The sequence below is a fragment of the Canis aureus genome, chromosome 5 (assembly GCF_053574225.1).
Source record: "Canis aureus isolate CA01 chromosome 5, VMU_Caureus_v.1.0, whole genome shotgun sequence".
NCBI lineage: Eukaryota > Metazoa > Chordata > Mammalia > Carnivora > Canidae > Canis > Canis aureus.
In genome coordinates, this window is record NC_135615.1 from 35,544,153 (window position 1) to 35,565,254 (window position 21,102).

General features: G+C 46.4%; 1 protein-coding gene across 22 annotated transcripts in view; it reads right to left on the minus strand.

Moving 5' to 3' along the window:
• Positions 1–1,453: 1,453 nt before the first annotated feature.
• The window catches only part of STING1 (stimulator of interferon response cGAMP interactor 1), a 160,236-nt gene continuing 140,587 nt past the window's right edge, over positions 1,454–21,102 (minus strand). Inside the window, exons 1-8 of one of the 22 annotated variants that reach the window (XM_077897430.1) lie at positions 9,380–9,527; positions 6,152–6,251; positions 5,421–5,647; positions 5,107–5,290; positions 4,747–4,855; positions 3,417–3,646; positions 2,503–2,689; positions 1,454–1,937 (exon numbers count right to left, since the gene is read on the minus strand). In XM_077897430.1, the coding sequence (XP_077753556.1) occupies positions 1,747–1,937; positions 2,503–2,689; positions 3,417–3,646; positions 4,747–4,855; positions 5,107–5,290; positions 5,421–5,647 (1,128 nt within the window). In that variant the 5' untranslated portion in view covers positions 6,152–6,251; positions 9,380–9,527 and the 3' untranslated portion in view covers positions 1,454–1,746. Of the gene's footprint in view, positions 1,938–2,502; positions 2,690–3,416; positions 3,647–4,746; positions 4,856–5,106; positions 5,648–5,685; positions 5,802–6,151; positions 6,252–6,386; positions 6,688–9,379; positions 9,528–21,102 lie in introns of those variants that run through there. The other 21 variants (XM_077897429.1, XM_077897443.1, XM_077897426.1 and 18 more) reach the window with 21 other exon arrangements.

Below are 21,102 nucleotides of genomic sequence, written 5' to 3' on the forward strand. Positions count from 1 at the left end.
TGTATCCAGAAATTCATATTGAGCATTTGTGATCAAAGCTGAAGTGAGGGGCACCTGGCTGGCTCAGTCAGTACAGCATAACTTTTGATCTTGGGGTTGTGAGTTCAAGCCACATGTTGGGTGTAGAGATTACTTTAAAAAATTAAAACAAAACAAAAACCAAAAACAAAAAAAAAAAAAAAAAATCAGAGATGGGGGGCAGGGAACAAGTCCTGGGTAGAACAGGTGGAACTGGTAGAAATGGGCTACCTGCCCTCCCAGATACAGGCCATCCTGTCATGACAGTATTGTCGTGATGGCTCAGGCCTAATGGTGATGGCATAAGATATAGCAGGAGCCTGGCTGTGTTGTCCAAGGTCTCCCAGAGTATATCCTGTCTCCTCACAGGAGCCCTCTTCTCCCCTCACCCGTCCTCTCTTTGCAGGCTCTGTCATCCCCGGACATCCATCCAATGGCCCCTGCTCCTTGGAGTGGCCCCTTGCCCTAGATGCAGCCGTGTGCCCCTCATGGGGTTGGCATGCCTGCTCAAGCCACTCCATATTCCCCAGGGCTCTCACTACAGACAAGGGCCCTGGAAGGGCAGGCATGCTACCCTCTAATGCCTTCAGCCTGACTCCTGGGCTCTGTCCATGATGAAACGATATCCACCACCGTACTGCCCTGTCCTAGAATAAGGAGGGGTCTAAGGAATTATGTCTGTGCAGGGGATTTGGACATTTCAGATAATAAATGCCAATTCTTCATGTCTGTCGGAGTCCAGCCAAAGAAAGATGGCACACTCAGATAGGTAATCTGAGAATTGTTGATAAAGGGTGCTGTTTAGGGGCAGCTGAGTGGCTCAGTTGGTTGAGCATCGAACTCTTGGTTTCAACTCAGGTCATGGTCTCAGGATCCTGAGATCAAGCTTCGCATCAGGCTCTGCGCTGGGTGTGGAGCCTGCTAGAGATTCTCTCTCTCCCTCCCCCTCTGTCCTTCCCCCACCTACCCTCACCCATGCACACACAGGTGAGCACTCTCTAAAAAAAAAAAAAAAAATTTAAAAAAGGGAGTTGTTTAGAAAGGGCAGGTATAAGAAAACCACAAGGAGAATGAGTGCTCCAGAGGAGATATTAGCAGGAAACCAGGACCATTGCCAAGTCTGAGCAGCATGGGAAAGGGACAGGTAATGGAATCTGGGGAGAGACAGGGTTACCAAGAGCATGGCGGAACTGTGACCTCAGGACAGATATGCAGAGAGCCCACAATGACCTTGATACTGCAGGGAGGGATCTGGGGGGATACCTACCCCAACCTCACCCTCCTCCCTCCCTCTGTTCTCCCACTGGGGCTTCCTGTGGACTGAATATGACCAGAATTCAGAGAGCAAGGGAGCCTGTTGATGCTATCCGAGGACTGAGGAGGCAGAGAGGAGAGTCAGTCTGGTGGGTCTAATGGAAGACACTTGACACACCCCTTATCAGGTAAGTCTATGTGATATTTGGAGTTTACAGAAAGTTCCATACAGTCATAGTCCTCACAGCAACCCTGTGAGGTAGGTAGGGCAGTGATTATAATCCCATTTCATAGATGAGGACACTGAAGTTCAGAGACGTCAAACAACTTGCCCAAGGCCATAGGATTCACCTTGAGATGTTAAGTTCAGGGGCCTTCTCTGAGAGGCCCCCCTGGGAGAATGCCCTTCAATCCACACTCTTGGGGATACAGTCTTGGGGAGCACTGGGGGTTCAAGCCAGCTAACCTTGGGCCTCAGAAGACATCTGTGCGGAGTGGGAGAGGCTGTTCCAAGCCACTGATGAAGAGATTGGGCTCTTGGGACAGTGTAGAGGTGGTGGGTACGATCGAGGTGTCCATGCTGCCCATAGTAACCTCCCTCTCCTCCTGCCGCAGGTGCCGGAGAATCTCCTGTGACAGGGAGAAGCTGCTGCCCTCTGCAGGTTCTGGAACAAGCATGGGGAAGGTGGGGGAGGAGTGCAGTGAGGACCTCTTATGTTCTTTAACTTCAACATTCCCTGAAACTTGCTGAGCAGATCCTCCAACCTCCCTGCATCCCTCCCCACCCCTAGCCCCTGGGGCTAGTTTCCTGGAATTCTGGAGCTAGAATCGCTTTCAGAGATGACAGAATTCCACTTTCTCAGGCTCAGAGATGATGCTCAGAGAGGGGCGGAGACCTGCCAGGGTCACAACGTGAGGCAGTAGCAGAGCTGAGGCTGCAGCTAACCCCCCCACCATCTCTTTGTTCTTCCGCTTCTTCTGGCATCCCTAGATGAAGTGAGGGGATCCTAGAGCACATCTCTTCAAACTTCACCCAGGACCCATAGCCAGATACCTCAGAAAGCAAGTGAGTGTCCTGGGTGGAGAGGCAGGACCTCTCCCCAGGGAGGAAGGAGCAGGGTTTGAATGCCTTGACCACTTGGGAAGGCCCAGGGCATAATGCTGCCATAGCTCCTTCTAACCCCTCAGAACACCTGACTCTTCCCGCCCTGTGGCCTATCAATCCCTCACCCTGGTAGACAATGAGGCGGCAGTTGTTCTGCAACTCAGGGGCATCTGCCAGGATGTCTTCAAGTGTCCGGCAGAAGAGTTTGGCCTGCTCAAGCCGATCCTCCCGGCTAAAGCCAGCTCGGCCATCCTGTGACATGGCAAAAAGGGTCTGCAAGGGGGTGGCATACTCCAGGACACAGATACCTGCCTGGAGGAGATGAGAAGACAAGATTCAACCAGGGCCCAGATAGACAGACTCTGGACCCTGGTGCCACTGTTGGGGCCCCGCTCCTCCAGCCTGTAGAGATGCAGTTCTAGGAGGTGGCTACCCTGATGAGATCTATGCTATCTATGCCTTTGCTCCTAAAATCAGGACCAGGACTGTACTAAATTTATCCTTCACAGATTCCTCCTTCCCAGATCCCAGAGCAGGGTCCCCCTATACCCCCCGAGTCACCTGTTATCAACAACTCTAACTGGAAATCAAATCTGGAGGCTGTGCTCTGGGCTTCAACACTGGTCTGGGTTTCCCCCAACCTAGTGAGATCTTAAGACATTCTCACAGCTTTGTCTAGGACAGCTTTATGGTCAAACGCATGGTATGTCAGGATTATTGTCCAAATTCTTACTGGTTCTCTGAGTCTTAGTTTCCTCATTTGTAAAGCAGGGATCATAACAGTCCTTACCCCACAGGTGGTAGTGAGGGTTAAATGAGGCGGTCAGATGAACAGCGTCTGGTATGCAGTAAGTGCTCAAGTAGTGTTGCGTATTGTTATCATCATTCAGAGCTGAAGCTTGCCCAGCTCTGGGACCAATTGGGGAAATTAAGGTCAGAGAAGGGTAGTAAATTTTTATCAGGGCTTGGCCAGGGGTCAGAATTCTGGTGCTCTGGGCTTGACTCCTCTTTAGCAGTTCTCACCTCCCTGACCACTCACCGGTTGCCCTTTTTCCAGAAGTTCATAGACGCTGTTGGTGTAAACCCGGCGCTTGATGCCAGCACGGTTAGCACTTTGCTGGGGCAGCTCATATAGGAAGCGAATGTTGGGGTCGACCACACTCAGGTCATCAGGCACCCCACAGTCCAATGGGAAGAGGATGTGCAGCCGATGGCTCCCTATGCCCTGTAGCATGTTCTTGTGCAATGCCTGTATCCGGGCTGGGAGCCCTGGGATGGAGAGGCCCGAGAAGTCATTCCTATTAACCCTATTTCCCACCCAACCCAGGACAGTAATCCAGGTCATTGGTTCCCTCAATGTGTAGGTGCAAGAGAAAGAAGGGTCCAGTCCACTTGCATTGTGCAGGAGCCAGGAGGGGCAGAGCTTTCAGGAACTCTCCAGCCCCTCCCTCTACTCCTTTTCCCTCTCTCTCCCTTCATCTGTCCTTTGTCTAGATTTCTCTGCTCACCCCACTCCTTCCCACAACAGATTTTAGAGATCTGGGAGGCAGGAAGAGCCCTAGAGGTGACCTTCCCAGCATTCCCAGGTACACGGAGTCTGGCCTCTAGCTCCAGACCTATTTCCTAGCAGAAGCCATGGTGACAAGGACAGACAGCAATGAGATATGGGAGAACCATGGCCTCAGCTAGCAAGTCAGAAGAAATGAGACATGACATATGTGCTCACAGGAGAGTGGTTAAGGGTCCAGGCTCTGGGAAGATGTGGGTTCAAATCCCATCTCCTCGTCTCACTACGCTGTGTGACTTTGGAGAAGTCACTCTACCTCATAGAACCACAATTTTCTTACCTCTAAAACAGGGAGGATGATTATCCCTTGCCCACAAGGTATGAATTAAAAGCAAAAATGCACACAAAGGGTGCAAAGCATGAAGTAAATATTCATTGGAAGAATTCATGGTTAACCTGGGAGAAGTCACTTACTGGCTCAAAGCACCATACTCCTCCCTATAAACCATGTCCTTCATGCCTGCAGAATTGCTTTGGGAATCAAATTTTTAGGAATAAAAATTATTTTTTAAAGATCTTATTTATTTATTTGACAGAGAGAAAGAGTGTGCACCAGCAGGAGGAGTGGCAGAGGGGGAGGGAGAAGCGGGCTTCTTGTTGAGCAGGGAACCCAATGTGGGGCTCAATCCCAGAACCCTGGGATCATGACCTGAGCCAAAGACAGGCACTTAATTGACTGAGCCACCCAAGTGCCCCAGGAATAAAACTTCTTTGAAAAATATAGGTTCTAGAAACACAAGAGATTTTATGTCCTATTGTCTGTCTTAGAGGTCTAGAAATAGGAGTATAGAGAATGGCTCACCTGGCAGGATCAGCCGCAGGTACCCAATAAAGTATGACCATGCCAGCCCATGGGCCACGTTGAAGTTCCTTTTTTCACAGACTGCAGAGACCTCAGCTGGGGCTAGGCCCTGTGGACAGCAGGGTGGGGCTAGGGAGCCTCCATGAAGGAGAACCAGAGCCCTCCTCCTCAAGATTTCCCAATCTGCTGCCAACTTGATCCCTTCTCTGCCATTGCTGGACCCACTGTTGTAGGACATTATAGGCTCTACTCTAAGGACCAACCTCTGAACTAGTCTTACTCTGAATACTGAGCTCAGAGTAGCTCATACTAACTGCAGCCTCCACTTGGCTACATCCTCCACCTCCCTCTGTGTCTTACCTGGAGCTCCAGGAGGATGTTTAGTGCCTGTGAGAGGCCGAGGAGGGCAAGCATCCAAGTGAAGGGCAGGCCAGCTATGTTTGGGAGGGAGCCGTAGAAATAGCAGGACAGCAGGAGCAGAGCCCCACAGCGAATGGGGCAGCCCAGGCAAGCCCGTGTAGCCCTCCAGTAGCTGCCCTGGTACCTGCAGGTGACAGTCAAGCTCCCAACTCCAGCCCAGCTCAGCCAGAGAGATTCAGGGAGGGGCAAGGCTGGGTATCAGTCACAAGAACAAGACAGGTAGGGTGCCCAGTCGCCACGGGTAATGGAGTCACCTGGAGTGGAGATGGCACAGCTCTTCAGTCAGATAACAGACCCCCTTGAACAGCAGTCCCAGCTGCAGGGAGGCCAGGTGGAGCACCAGCCATTGGAGAATGTGTTCCGGTAGCTCCCCTAGCCCCCAAAGGGCTCCCAGGCAGACAGCCAACAGGACCAAAGCTGCCTTCTGGGCCCTGGTCCCCCTGGGCCGTGGGATGGATGGGTGCAGGCTAGCCTGGAGCATCTGTGGGTACCAAGAAGCCCCAGCTGTTACCCTCTTACCCCACTACCGCTTCCAGACAGCTCTCGTTCTTCCTGGTGCCCAGCCGGAGTCAGAGGCTGTGGTTGGAGATGCCTCTAGGGGACAGGCTGGGCATAGAGTGTCCCAGAGCTCCTGTCTGGGACAGATTTGTTGAAAACAAAGCAGGGGGAGAGGAGAAGTGCATGTGTCCACACATATACACCCTACCCAACCCCAGTAAGACCACAGATGTAGTGAAGAAAGAAAGCAGTGACTGTCCCAGACTCAGACCTGAAAGTGTCCTGGGAGGTTCTACCCCCCTAGGGACTATCAAAGACTTGAGTTTCCCCTCTCCCCAGAATCCACCCCAGAAAAGACCTTAGTCAGCAAAGGTGCCACCACAGTCTGGGGGTGCAGGCAGGGCAGCCGGAAGGCTGGCACTCATCTCTGGGTCTCTGGGGTCCTCAGCCTTGGAGCCTGTGCTCCACTACTCCTAATCCTACCTACCTTCTATATCTGAGACTGCAGCTTGTTTCTGGAAGACAACAGGGAGAAGAGGTCTGGTGCAATGCCTCCCAGCGACCGAGGGCAGCTTCCTGGGTACGGCCTGAAAAACAAACATTAAATGACAATCAAAACTTTCCACAACACTCTAGCCCTGGTGTCTCACCAGACCACAGCTTATAGGAGAAGGGTAGTTCCTGCTCCCCGGGGAGAGAGGAAGGGCCCCCACGAGCCACGCCTCAATCTTGGTATGGGGAGGGAGGCTTGAGAAAGCCCTTGTTTCAATGCCATTTGCTCCACCTCATAATCCCCTGCAGCCACAATCCTGAACACTCAAGCCCCCATGATCAAACACAGTCTACCAACACCCAGGCAGGCCTCCACAAGACCAACAAAGACACTCCCAGACAAAGGCAGCACACACCCTGCACCGTGCTGAGTTTTATTCTGATTTCTAGATGCACATCCTCTTTTTCTGAAGACTGTGATATCAGGAAGGAGGAAGGGAGAATGAGTGGCTATTTCCTGTAACGACAGCCTTGCGGCTAAAAGGCTTTGTAGCAGCAGAGAGTCTTTGGGGGAGTGGAGATTTGGCTCCCTGCAGGAAGTGGCCACACTTGTGATTTCTCAGGGACAACCCTGTAGTTCTAGCCAAAAAAGCAGTCCTGGGGAACTTCATCATCATCGTCATCATAAATTGTTTACCATGCTCCAGATATTATGCTAAGAGCTACACATATTATTTTACTTAATCCACTGAGCATAGGGACGCCTGGGTGGCTTGGTGGTTTAGCATCTGCCTTTGGCTCAGGGTGTGATCCTGGAGTCTCAGGATTGAGTCCCGCGTCGGGTTTCCTGCATTGAGCCTGCTTCTCCTTCTGCCTGTGTCTCTGATTCTCTCTGTGTCTCTCATGAATAAATAAATAAAATCTTAAAAAAAAATCCACTGAGCATAACACTATTTCCCATTTTACAGGTAGGTAATCTGAGGCTTAGTGGAGTGAACTGCTTGTTCTGTGCCATGACTTCATGGGAAAGGGTAGAAGTTACCAGAACCAGGTTTCACACCAACAGTTTCCTCTGGGGTGACCAGGAGTGTCTCTGGCTGTTCTCCTGCAAACTGATAATCTGATTTGATTTGAAGATGGGGCAGGCCTAAAGAGTGGGGTTGGGGTGGCACCCACACAGCAGCAGCCATTCATTCCTGACTGGGTCAAAGGGTCTTCGCCTGGACCCTCCCCCGAATCACACCAGAAAAAGATGACACACCACATTCATAGATCCACTGGCCTCCCAGAAACAAGGAGGCTTCCTGAAATCTCTTGATTGTGAAAATCACTTCCTCCAAATGGGGGAATTCCCTACATCTTCTCTTCCCTACAAGTGAGTCACAAAGGGGCCCCCTGAGGTGAGCAAGGGCTCAGCTACTTCAAAACCAAAGAAAATCAAGGTTGCCCAAAAGAAGGCCTAGCAGGGTCCCCCCAGAGCGGGCACCTTCACACCTGCCCCAAGAGCCAGCTGTGCCAAGTAGCCAAGGGCTTCCCGGCTACTAAGGACCAACTCCCCGAGGGGGCACTGCTGTTGCCTCTCTACAGCTCTGCACTGGTCATCTCTTCCCCCCAAAAGTGTTCTCATCCCATCTTTTCTCCTGAAGGAAGTTCCTCTTGTATAGGCCAGGGTCGCACTATGCATCAGAAGCCTTAAAAAACACACATACCATGGTGGACCCAGCAATCCATTTCCAGGAACCCTTTGTCAATAAATAATCAGACAAGGGCACAAACATGCCCATTTTTCAGATATTTGTAGCAGTATCATTTACACCAGAGAAAAACTGAAAGTTATCTAAATGCCCAACAATTGAGGACTTGTTAACTAGATGTGATTCATCTTACAGTAGAAGGTTGCATACCAGGGCACCTGGATGGTTCAGTAGTTGAATGTCTGCCTTCAGCTCAGGGCATGATTTTGGGGTTCTGAAGTCGAGTCTCGCATCGGGTTCCCCGGAGGGAGCCTGCTTCTCTATCTCTGCCTGTGTCTCTGCCTCTCTGTGTGTGTCTCTCAGGAATAGAGACACACAGAGAGAGGCAGAGGGAGAAGAAGGCTCCATGCAGGAACCCCGATGTGGTGCTCAATCTTGGGACTCCAGGATCACACCCTGGGCCAAAGGCAAGGGCCAAACCGTTGAGCTGCCCAGGGATCCCCAAATAAATAAAATATTTTAAAATGTTTTTTAAAAAAAGGTTGCATAGCCACCAAAAATGATGATGTAATTTTGTACCTATTGACTTTTTTAGAAGATTTATTTGTTTATATTGGGGAGGGAGGGGCAGAGGGAGAGGGAGAGAGAGAGAATCTCAACCAGACTCCCTACTCAGCACAGAGCCCTTTGCAGGGCTTGATCCCACTACCCTGAGATCATGACTGAAGCTGAAACCAAGAGTCAGACTACCCAACCAACTGAGCCACATAGGCACCCCTGTATTTGTTGATTCTTAACCACATTTATTATACATTTCTTACTGGAAAAAAGCAGTGTACAAGACAGTATAATAGCATTTTAAGAAATATATTTTGCATGAAAAAGGTCTGGAAGCACAGATGTCAAAATGCCAACAATGATTACTCTATGCAGTAGGAATGCAGGTGATTTTTAGCATATTTTCCTGTTTGCTCATTATGTTTTCTTGGGTTTCTTTTCCCAAGATTGAACATGTATTGGTTGTTTCATGCTTGGAGTATGCTCTAAAAAGAAAAAAATCCCAGCATTGCCTCAGGGCCTAGAAGATAGGATTGCTGGTGAATATGTCAGGCCAGGCCCTGTTGTCATGACACCAAGAGCAGGGCTGGGGCAGTGGGCATTATGTAACTGCACCAGCAATTAACTACAGATGTGGTGAAGGCTTCAAAGAATGTACTTCTATTGCTGTTCTGAGAAGATCCTGGAATACCCCAGTCTAGACCTTCCTGAAGAAATGCCACTGAGTTTGGAAGGAGCAAGGAAAGGGTGGTGGAGAGGAATGTAGGTGTGGAACATTCTGATAGAGCAGCACGGGTAAAAGCCCTAGGGTGGGAAGGAGTTTGATCTGTAGAGAAACAGAAATGGCTGGTGTATCTGTAACGTGTGAGCATGTTGGGGTTCTGTATCAATTTCTTAGGGCTGCTGTACCAAAGCACTAGAAATGTGGTGGCTTAAAACAACAGAAATTTGTTAAATAGAAATTTACTCACAGTTCTAAAAGCTGGAAGTCTATAGTCAAGATATTGGCAGGGCCATGCCTTCTCTGAAGTCTCTAGAGAAGAATCTTTTCTAGCCTCTTCCACCATCTGGGGCCCCCAGGGGATCCTTGGTTTGCAGCTGCAGCTCTTATATCTCGGCCTCTGTCACGTGGTGTTCTTCAGCTTTGCAACTCTATCTTCACATGGTGGTTCCTCTTACAAGGACACCAGTTGTATTGGATGGGGCCCACCTTGATGACTTCATCTTAACTTGATTAAATCTGCAAAGAGGCTATCTCCAAATAAAGTTCTGGGATCGAGTCCCGCATTGGGTTTCCTGTAGGGAGCCTGCCTGTCTCTCATGAATAAATAAATAAACTCTTAAAAAAAAAAAAAAGTTTCCTGATATTCATGTGTAAAGGTCCCTGAATGGTGGGGGGCTTGTATTTTTTTTATTTTTATTTTTTTTTAAAGATTTTATTCATTTATTCATGAGAGACACACATAGGGAGAGAGAGAGAGAGAGAGAGAGAGAGAGGCAGAGACACAGGCAGAGGGAGATGAGGCCCCATGCAAGGAGCCCAACGCGTGACTCGATCCCGGGTCTCCAGGATCAGGCCCTGGGCCAAAGGCGGCGCCAAACTGCTGAGCCACCCGGGCTGCCCAAGTAGGGGTATTTTAATATCAGTTAACCATGGTGTATACCTAGGATCCCACTCTGGCCTCTACCTCTCCTAGCTATGTGACCTTGGCCTAGTTATTTAAATTCTTTGAGCCTCAGTTACAATGGGGATGGTAATATCTTTTATCACATCAGACTGTCATGAGGATAAAAAGATATGTTGCACTTGTAGACAAGACTTGCTCTAGATGCTCAGTGATTACTCATTCTAACTGCTACCAACAGCAGCTGCAGCAACAGCACTGACGACCACACTCTTGGAGTTGCCAGCTTCAATCACCTTGGCCTCTATAATGGTCTCAAGTCACCTCTCCAGCAGACACAGATTTGATGTCTCATCCAGGGGTGGCTCTGAGTCTGACCCCAGCCGCTTCCTTGTTATAATTCCATTGCCCCATCATGGAGCCAACTAGTGTGTCATGGTCCTTCTTGGACAGGACAATATCCAAGTAGATGTGATAGAGAAAGAGGTCCTGGATGATGAAATGATTAAGGGCGGGGAGCATAGGGAGTGAATAATGGATCCACATCCTTCTGGAAGGAAGTTATCTAGCAGGGTAAAGAGATCTGATTTTTATTTGTTTGTTAGTTTTTGCTAACAGCTTTATTGAGATATAATTTACATAACATACAACTCATATATTTAAAATGCACAATTCAAGGGCGCCTGGATGGTACAGTCGGTTGAGCATCCCAGTCTTCATTTGGGTTCTGGTAGTGATCTCAGGGTCGTGAGATTGGGCCTGTGTAGGGCCCCTTGCTCAGCACAGAGTGGGCTTCAGATTCTTTCTCTCTCTCTCTCTCCTTCCACCACTCCTGCTCATGCTCTCTCTCTCTCTCAAATAATAAATCCATCTTTTTTAAAAATTTAAATAAATAAATGAATATAATACACAATTCATTATTTTTTAGTATATTCACGTAGTTGTGCAACCATCACCACAATCATCTTAGAACATTTTCATCAAAAAAAAAAAAAAAAAAAAGAACATTTTCATCACCTCCCAAAAAAAAAACCCTGTAGCCATCACTGTTCAAACACCCTCACCCCTACCTCATTCCAGGCAATAACTAATTTACCTCTGTCTCTACAGATATGCCTATTCTGGACATTTCCTGTAAATGACCTCAAACAAATATAACTGTGTCTGTCTTCTTACATTTTCAGGTTTCATCCATGTTGTAGCATATATCCATACATCATTCCATTTTATTGTTGAATAATGTTCCATTGTGTAACTATATCACGTTTATTTACTCATTCACTAATTGAAGACATTAGAGTTTTTTCCATTTTTTTGGCTATTATGAATAATGCTGCTATGAACATTATGTGCAAGTGTTTTGTGGATTCTCATTTCTCTTGGGTATATACCTAGGAGTGTGGTTGCTGGGTCATATGGTGACCCTATGTTTAATTTTTTGAAGAATTGGACAGCCCTAGTGGTGCAGTGGTTTAGTGCTGCCTACAGCCCAGGGTGTGACCCTGAGGACCCGGGATTGAGTCCCACGTCGGGCTCCCTGAGTAGAGCCTGCTTCTCCCTCTGCCTGTGTCTCTGCCTCTCTCTCTCTCTGTCTCTCATAAATAAATAAATAAAATCTTTTAAAAAAATGTTTTTGAAGAACCATCAGACTATTTCCCAAAGTGGCTGCACTATTTTACATTCCCACCAACAGTATATGAGGGTTCGAATTTCTCTACATTCTAGCCCATATTTGTTTCTTATCTATCTTTTTTATTATAGCCATCCTAGTAGGTGTGAAATAGTTTCTTATTATGGTTTTGATTTACATTTCTCTGATTGCAAGTGATGTTGAGTATCTTTTTATGTGCTTATTGCCATCATATATCTTTTGTGTGAAATGTCTATTCATATCCTTTGCCCATTTTTAAAATTGGGTTGTCTTTTTCTTATAATAATAATAACTTATTATTGTAATTATCATAATAGTTCTTTTTACATTCTAGATACAAATCCCTTATCAGATATGGACTGCAAAAATTTTCCCCTATTCTGTGGGTTGTCCTTTCGTTTTCTTTGCACTGTCCTTTGAAGCACAAAAGTTACTAACTTTGATAAAATCTAGGTATCTATCTTTTCTTTTGTCTCTTGTCCTTTTGGTACTATAAGAAATTATTGCCTCATCAAGGTCACAAAAATTCAAACTTATGTTTCTGTCTAAGAATTTAATACTTTTGGCTCTTACATTTAGGTCTTTGGTCCATTTTTTAGTTTTTTTACATGTGATGTGAGTTAGGGGTCCACATTAATTCTTTTGCGTGTAGATATCCAATAGTCACAGCATCATTTGTTGAAAAGACTATTTTTCTCTGTTGAATTGTTTTAGCACCACTGTCAAAAATTATCCAACTGGGGGGTGCTTGGGGGCACAGTTGGTTGAATGGCCAACTCTTGGTTTTGGCTCAGGTCACCGATGGAGCCCCACGTTTGGCTCCATGCTTGGCAGGATTCTCTCTCCCTCTCCCTCTCCCCTTTCTGCTCATTCTCTCTCTCTCTCTCTCTCTCTCTCTCCCTCCCTCCCTCTCAAATTAATCTTTTTTTTTTAATCAACTGACTGGGAATGTGAGAGTTTATTTGTGAATTCTCAATTCTTTTCCATTGATCTGTATGCCTATCCTGATGCCAGTCCATACCATATTGATTATTATAGTTCTGTAGTAAGTTTTTTTTTTTAAGATTTATTTATTTATTCATGAGAGACACAAAGAGAGACAGAGACACAGGCAGAGGGAGAATCAGGCTCCCCACAGAGAGCCGGATGCAGGACTCCATCCCATTCTGGATCCCAGGGTCACTTCCCAAATGTGGAAGGCGTCAGACCTTCAACTGCTGAGCCACCCAGGCGTCCCTTGTAGTAAGTTTTTATTTATTTTTTATTTTTTTTAATTTTTATTTATTTATGATAGTCACAGAGAGAGAGAGAGAGAGAGAGGCAGAGACACAGGCAGAGGGAGAAGCAGGCTCCATGCACCGGGAGCCCGACGTGGGACTCGATCCGGGGTCCCCAGGATCGCGCCCTGGGCCAAAGGCAGGCGCCAAACCGCTGCGCCACCCAGGGATCCCTGTAGTAAGTTTTTAAATCAGAAAGTGGGAGTCCTCCAACTTTGCTCTTCTTTTTCAAGATTTTTTTTGGCTATTCTGGGTCCCTTAAATTTCCATATGAATTTTGGAATCAGCTTATCAACTTCTGCAGGGATGCCAGTTGAAATTTTGAGAGGGATTGCATTGAATCTAAGATTATCACCATCTTCACAGTTTAAGTCTATAAATATGAGGTATCTTTCCATTTATTAGGATCTTTATTTCTTTTTAGCAATGTTTTATAATGTATAGAGTGCAAGTTTTATCCTTCTTTTGTTAATTTATTCAGAAGTATTTTTGGGGAGTTTTTATTGTGGTAAAATAAATATAACATAAAAATTGTCATTTTAAGTGTAAAATTCAGTGGCATTAATTACATTCACATTGCTGTACAATCACCACTACTACATATTTATTCATCATCCCAAATAAGCTCTCTACCTATTAAGCAATAACTATTTTCTCAGCCCTTGATAACCTCTAATGTACTTTTTGTCTCTATGAATTTGCCTATTTTAGATATTTTATATAAGTGAAATCATACAATATTTGTCCCCTTGTGTCTGGTTTATTTTACTTGGCATAATGTTTTTAAGGTTATCCATATAGAAGCATGTATCAGACCTTGATTCTTTTCTATGGATCAATATATTCACACACACAGTACATTTTGTTTTGTTTTTTTCTTTGACAGAAAGAGAGAAAGGGAGAGAGCACAAGCAGGAGGAGCTGGAGGAAGAGGGAGAGGGAGAAGCAGGCTCCCCACTGAGCAGAAAGCCTGACTCAATCCCAGGACCCTGATATCATGACCTGAGCTGAAGGAAGATGCTTAACCAACTGAGCCCCCTTACATTTTATTTATTCATTCATCTGTTGATGGATGCTTGGCTTGTTTCCACCTTTTGACTATCGTGAGTGATGCTGCTATGAACATTCTCATGCAAGTATCTGTTTGAGTCCCTGACTTCAATTCTTTGGGGCATATACACAGACGTGGAAATGTTAGGTCATATACTAATTCTAAAAAGTTTAACCTTAAAAAAAAAAATTTTTTTTTTTATGATAGTCACACACACACAGAGAGAGAGAGAGAGAGAGAGAAAGAGAGGCAGAGACACAGGCAGAAAGAGAAGCAGGCTCCATGCACCGGGAGCCCAACGTGGGATTTGATCCCGGGTCTCCAGGATCGCGCCCTGGGCCAAAGGCAGGCACCAAACCGCTGCGCCACCCAGGGATCCCTAAAATTATTCTTTTATTTATTCATAAGAGACACACAGAGAGAGGTAGAGACATAGGCAGAGGGAGAAGCAGGCTGCATGCAGGGAGTCTGATGTGAAACTCCATCCTGGACCCCAGGATCATGCCCTGAGCCAAAGATAGACACTCAACCGCTGAGCCACCCAGGTGTCCCTATGTTTAACCGTTAAGCTAAACTTTAAACTAGGCGGCTCTGGTGGCTCAGTGGTTTAGCGCCGCCTTTAGCCCAGGGCCTGATCCTGGAGACCTGGGATCCAGTCCCACGTCAGGCTTCCTGCATGGAGTCTGCTTCTCCCTCTGCCTGTGTCTCTGCCTCTCTCTCTCTCTCTCTCACTGTGTCTCTCATGAATAAGTAAATAAAATCTTAAAAAAAAAAAAAGAAACACTAAACTGTTTTCTATTCTGTTCTTTTTAATGCTATTGTAAATCGAATTGTTTTCTTAATTTCACTAGATTTATAGTTTTGTATCCTGCTTTTTAACTGAGGAACTTATCATAGGCATATTTGTGGGGCAATAAAAGTAAAATCATTATAAATTTAGGTGTATGCCCAGTGTTCTCTAGTATAGAATTATGAATCATGATTGAGGCAGTCACCCATTACTGGGCATTTAGGTTCTTTTAAACTTTTCTCTACTATAAGAAACTTTGTAGTAAACATAAGGAGGTCATCTTTGTGCACTTACTTTTCTGATTATTAGGAGCTATTCTCAGAAGTGGGCTCAAAAATTATATGTGTTTTTCAAGCTTCTGATGGATAGTACCAAAAGTCTCACTAGATGTACGCTGTTTGCTTTAGAAGCAAAATTGAAAAAATAGGAAACAACCCAAACTTTCAAAACCACAGGGTCAGTTAAAATAGTGATGGTGTATCCATAGAGTGGCAGGGTGAACAGCTGCAAAAAATAATGTAGCACTACACTTGCTGACACTGAAGGACACTTAAGAGTATATTCTGAAGTCACAGAACTTGTTACAGAATAGTTCATATGAAATAAACTCTGGTGCCTCCATTCAATGAAATACTCTGTAGCTCTTTAAAAATTGAGGCAACTTCCCATATCAGTATATGGAAATATCTGAGAGAGAATTCAGAGAGGTGACAGAGCACACTGCAGAACAGTGAGTGTGGAAACCTAGGGTAGCTCTGCTTATATATTTGTAATATGCAAGAAGATGGTGAAGGAAAAAAAAAACAAAAGAAGAAGATGGTGAAGGTGGTGAGCTTCAGGGAGGGCAAGTGAGTGCCTGGGAGCAAGTGAGAGAGGGAGACTCGCAGCTGCATATCATTTGGTGCTTTTGTACCTTCTAAATTTTATTTTGTGTACATTATTACCTATTCCAACATTAAATAAAATAGCAGTAAACCATGTTATTTGTATTATGATCCCATTTTTATTTTTTGAAGTAGTTGTATATATTTGCATGAGAAAGATTCTGGCTGTAAATACAACAAAATGTTCACAGTGGTTATTTTGGAAGGAGACTTATTGAATCTAGAAATTTAAAAACATATCCACAAATCTCTTGTACTGCTGGTGGGAATGCAAGCTGGTGCAGCCACTCTGGAAAACCGTATGGAATTTCCTCAAAAAGTTAAAAATAGAGCTAACCTACTGCCCAACAATTGCATTTCTAGGTATTTACCCAAAGGATACAAATGCAGTGATCCAAAGGGGCACCTGCACCCCAATAGCAACAATGTCCATAATAGCCAAACTATGGAAAAAGCCCAGATGTCCATCAACAGATGAATGGATAAAGAAGATACGGCACGCGCGCGCACACACACACACACACACACACACACACCACTGAAATATAACTCAGCCATCAAAAAATGAAATCTTACCATTTGCAATGATGTGGATGGGCTAGAGGATATTATGCTAAGCTAGATAAAGCAGTCAGAGAAAGACATCTACATGATTTCACTCATATGTGAAATTTAAGAAACAAAACAGAGGATCATAGAGAAGGGAGGAAAAAATAAGATGAAGTCAGAGAGGGAGACAAACCATAAGAGACTCTTAATCGTAGGAAACAAACTGAGTGTCTTTGGAGGGGTGGGGGTGAGAGGATGGGGTAAATGGGTAATGGGCATTAAGGAGAGCATGTGATGTAATGAGCCCTGGGTGTTATATGAACTGATGAATCGCTGACCTCTATCTCTGAAATTAATAATACACTATATGTTGGGACGCCTGGGTGGCTCTGGTTGAGCATCTGCCTTCGGCTCAGGGCATGGTCCTGGGGTCCTAGGATCGAGTCCTGCATCGGGCTCCCTGCATGGAGCCCACCTCTCCCTCTGCCTGTGTCTCTGCCTCTCTCTCTCTGTGTCTCTCATGAATAAATAAATAAAATCTTTTTTAAAATACACTATATGTTAATTAACTGAAATAAAATAAAATAAAACCACAAATCTTTGCTGCTCCTCCTTTCAAAAGGCAGAGACTAATCCCTGCCCAAGTTTAGGCCTAACTGGATCACTCGTTCTGGGGACAGTCAGTTGCCATGTCATAAGACACTCACACAGCTATGGAGAGGTCCGAGTTGTGAGCTTCAAAGCCTCCTACCAATAACCAGCAACATCTTGCCAGGCAAACAAATTAGCACCCTAGGAAGTGAAACCCCCAGCCCTGGTCAAACTTTCAGATTCCTGCAGCTCTGGCTGACAGCCTGATTGCAATGTCATGAGAAATCCTGAGTTAGAACCACCCAACTAAGCAACTCCAAAATTCCTGAAACTGAAAACCTGTAAGATAATCCATGTTTGTTGTTTGAAGCTAAGTTTTGGGATAATTTGTTACACAGCAATAGATATAATAATCTGAGATAATTTTGGATTTTCATTTTCCTTATTGTACTTAGAAATGTTTATTAAAATGAGTACATACTGTATGAGTAATCAAAACTGAGAAAGAAATGAGCCAGAGAATAATGGAAAAACAGCTCAGCCTAAGGTTCATTAACTCAGCTATGTGATCCTTCGATGGGGACACTCTGGCTTCTTAGCAGTTTGATCGAAACATCCTTACGGGCTTTAGAGGACCTCAGGTGCACTTCAACTTGCCATCAAAAGGTCTCTGCCCTCCTGGGCTGTGTTCATGGAAAGGTAGATCCACATCATGGAAGGTGACCTCATGCTTCCCCCATCCCTGATATCAGACCAGATCTGGGCATCAGACACTGGTGTCTAGAAGCTGCTGAAGGGCCGGAAGTTGTCTCTTCCTTCTTTTGGGGCCTCTTGTCTCATAGTTCCTTTCTCAATTGTGCACTCCAACAAGACTAGGCCTTCTCAGTGTTCTAGACACTCCATGCTCTCTCTCACTGCCTAGATGGCTCTTCCTGTCGCCTGTGTGGTCCCCTAACCGTCCCCTACCACCCCATGATGCTGCATTTCCCGGCAAGCAGACTAAGCTCAGGCCATGAGCAAAAATTCTCCCACTGTTTCTTTCCTCTTCTTTTTATTTTTTATTTTTTGATTGATTTATTTACTTGAGAGAGGGGGAGGAGCAGACAGAACTTCTCAAGCAGATTCCCCACTGGCATGCACCCTGACATGGGGCTCAATCCCATGACCCTCAGATCACTACACCAGCCTAAATCAAGAGTTGGACACCCAACAAACTGAAGCATGCAGGCACCTCCCCTGATTTTTCTTTAAAACTTTGGCATTTGAGGGCAGCCCTGGTGGCGCAGCAGTTTAGCGCCACCTGCAGCCCAGGGCGTGATCCTGGAGATCCTGGATCGAGTCCCACATCAGGCTCTCTGCATGGAGCCTGCTTCTCCCTCTGCCTGTGTCTCTGCCTCTCTCTCTCTGCATCTCTATGAATAAATAAATAAAATCTTAAAAAAAAAAAAACTTTGGCATTTGAAAAGCCTTGTAGCTGCTCACCAGACCATAGGGACATCTTCCTAAGAAGTCTTCCCAGACCCCATGCTGGGTAAGAGCCTTGCCTCCTGCTCTGTGTCAGTCTAAATCTTTCCTATTTGGCTTTGTGCATGCTTTATTGTTACTGCTGGTTGGTTGCTGGTTTCTTGGACAGACTATAAGCCACGGAGGGCAGCATCAACCTTGTTTGGTCTCTGCTGTGGCCCCAAGGCCTGACACATAGGACATGCTCTGCATATAGTCACAAACAGTAAACACACAAATGAACTCAGGAGACCTGAGCAACCTCTGTGTAACCGTAGAAGACAAAGCTAAGATAAATCAAAGTGAGTCAAATTTTGGTTCTAAATCAGGAAGAATCTTCTAATCATATACGGTGTGTATGAGGGAGTGAGCTGTGATCACCAAAGGAGTTTATAATAGGAAGCCTGGTGGGCTCTCTGGGAGGGAAGACTGTAAGAGAATTCCATACTGGACAGAATTTGTGAGTTCCTAAGATCCCAGGCAAGTTGGCTTTTGAGGAAGTCATGAGGGTGTTTTTCTAGTGGAGGAGGGGCAAGGAGGTAAATTTGTTTTTTCCAATTAAGGAACTTCCTTGTGATTCAGACTGGCTGAGCCCAGCTGGTCAAGTTCACCCACACTTCCTCAACTCAGCCTATCTCTTCTACACGCGAAAGGCTGTCCATGTGGCTGGCACTGGTGACACCTGGTGGCCATTTGGACTAGGAGGGAAGCCGCCCTACCACTCTCAACCACTGCTTGATACCCATCACTTCAGCTGTACAGACAGGCTTCATCTCCCTGGACCTCAGTTTCCTAATCTGCAAAGAGATTGTTTAAGGTATGAGACAGGCTGCATGTCAAATGCTTAGAGCAGTGTCTGGCGTGTGGTAAGCATTCAGTGAGAATCCAGGGGGTGGGGGGCGCCTGGGTGGCTCAGTCTGTTAAGCCTCTGACTCTTGATTGTGATCTCAGGGTAGTGAGATGGAGCCTTGAGTCGGGCTCCGTACTGGGCATGGAGCCGACTTGGGATTCTCTCTCTCTCTCTCATTCTTCTCCTCCTTCCCTCCCACTTGCTCTATCTTGCTATCTCTCTCTCTCTCTCTCAAAAAAAAAAAAAAAAAAAAGAATCTTAGTGGCTATTACCATTGCTATAGACCCAATTCAAGTCCTTCCCACAACCCCCAACTAGCTGGAGACATATTTGAGGGCAGCGGTTAGAGTACCTTGACTCTGTATCCAGAGAAGACACAGGACATAGCAGTGGTCTTTGTTGGCTTTAGAGGGCACCTGCTGGCTGGTTTCCCTTAGTGCCTTTCTTACAGGCTAGAGAGGGGCTGGCCCTGCTGGCTGAAGCTGACTGTCTGGCTTTCCATTCCTTGAGGCTATAATGAATCATTCATACAGAATGGGCTTGAGATCTCTCTGATAAGCCAAAAAGCAAAGAGAGACAGTTTGCCACCAGGAGAACAAAGACGCCATCCCCGGATGATCTGGATGGGAAAAACAGACTCAAAACCCTCAGCAGAGGAGGAGGGATAGGCCCATGAGGCCATAGAGAAGAAGGCTGATATATAGGCACAGGTTCTCCTTGGCTTCCTTGGGAGGAGTGTGCCTTTGAACCAGACTGCTGTGGGTAGCAGTGCGAGGGGAACCGGAAGAGTCCACTGTTGCCCAATCATTCCCTCTCTTCCATCTTCAGGGCTGGTTTATTCTGGGTTGCTCTTCTTTCTCATGCTATCATGCCAGGTCCTAGAATTGCCTTGAGCTCAGAATATTCCCAGATAGTCATTCATTCTATAGTCAACAAGTATTTATTGAGCTCCTTCTCTGTGCCAGGCACCTTGCCATTGGAATTTACGTTCTGGTTGGAGGGACAGACAAAGGAGCAGACAGACAAAACTATACTTAATAAACATTGTTTGGGAGTAAGCCCGGGGCTTGCAGAGAGCAGGAGAGAGGTGGCCTTTAAACTGGATCTGAAGGAAATGGGGGCCATACAGTCTCTGGGGAGGGGGGACTTGCATTTAGGCTGGGTGAGGTGGGGGGGAGGGAGAGGGGGAGGATGGGAAGAGCTCTGGGATTTTTCAGGAGCTGCAGGAAGTGGTCTCAACCACAGACTTGTTAAACATGGGTGCCACTTCCAGGGCCCGGGGACCCCAAATCAGCATAGTTAACAAGCTCCACGAGTGATTTTGATACGAGTGGGACTGTGGCTCACCATGTGAGAAAGGCATAATGAAAGATGGGCTGGAGGTCACAGGTGCTGTGCTGTGAAAGGCTAGTAGGTCAGACCCAGTAAGGTCTTTATATCAAAGGAACAGGAAGGCCACTCAAGAGCCTTCATCCTGGGAACGACAGAATCTTTACAAAGACTCCTCTGCAATGTGGAAAATGGGTAGAAGAGCGCTTCAGCCCAGAGCAGACATTGGCCTGAATCAAGAAAGAGGCAGTGGGGACAGAGAAGCAGCCGGATTTGGGAGAGGAGGTGGGACTGTAGCATCCGCAGAGGCCGGTGGTGATGCGCTCGCTGTGAGATGAGAGAAGGAAAGCAGCCAGAAGGCAGGGGAATGTGTGAGGGAAACCAAAATCTGGTAAGGGAAGTTGGAGGTGTGAGAGGGAGGGAGGGCGGGAGGCAGGCATGAGGGGAGGGAGGGAAGGATTCAATGTGGGGGGTCAAGGGGCTGGGAGGCACAGACCGCTGGGGCCGCGTCCGCCGTCTGACGACCCGCAGGGCGAGGATGGGAAAGGCGCGGCACCTCGGGGACGCCGAGGTCGGAAGGCCCCACCCTCGGGT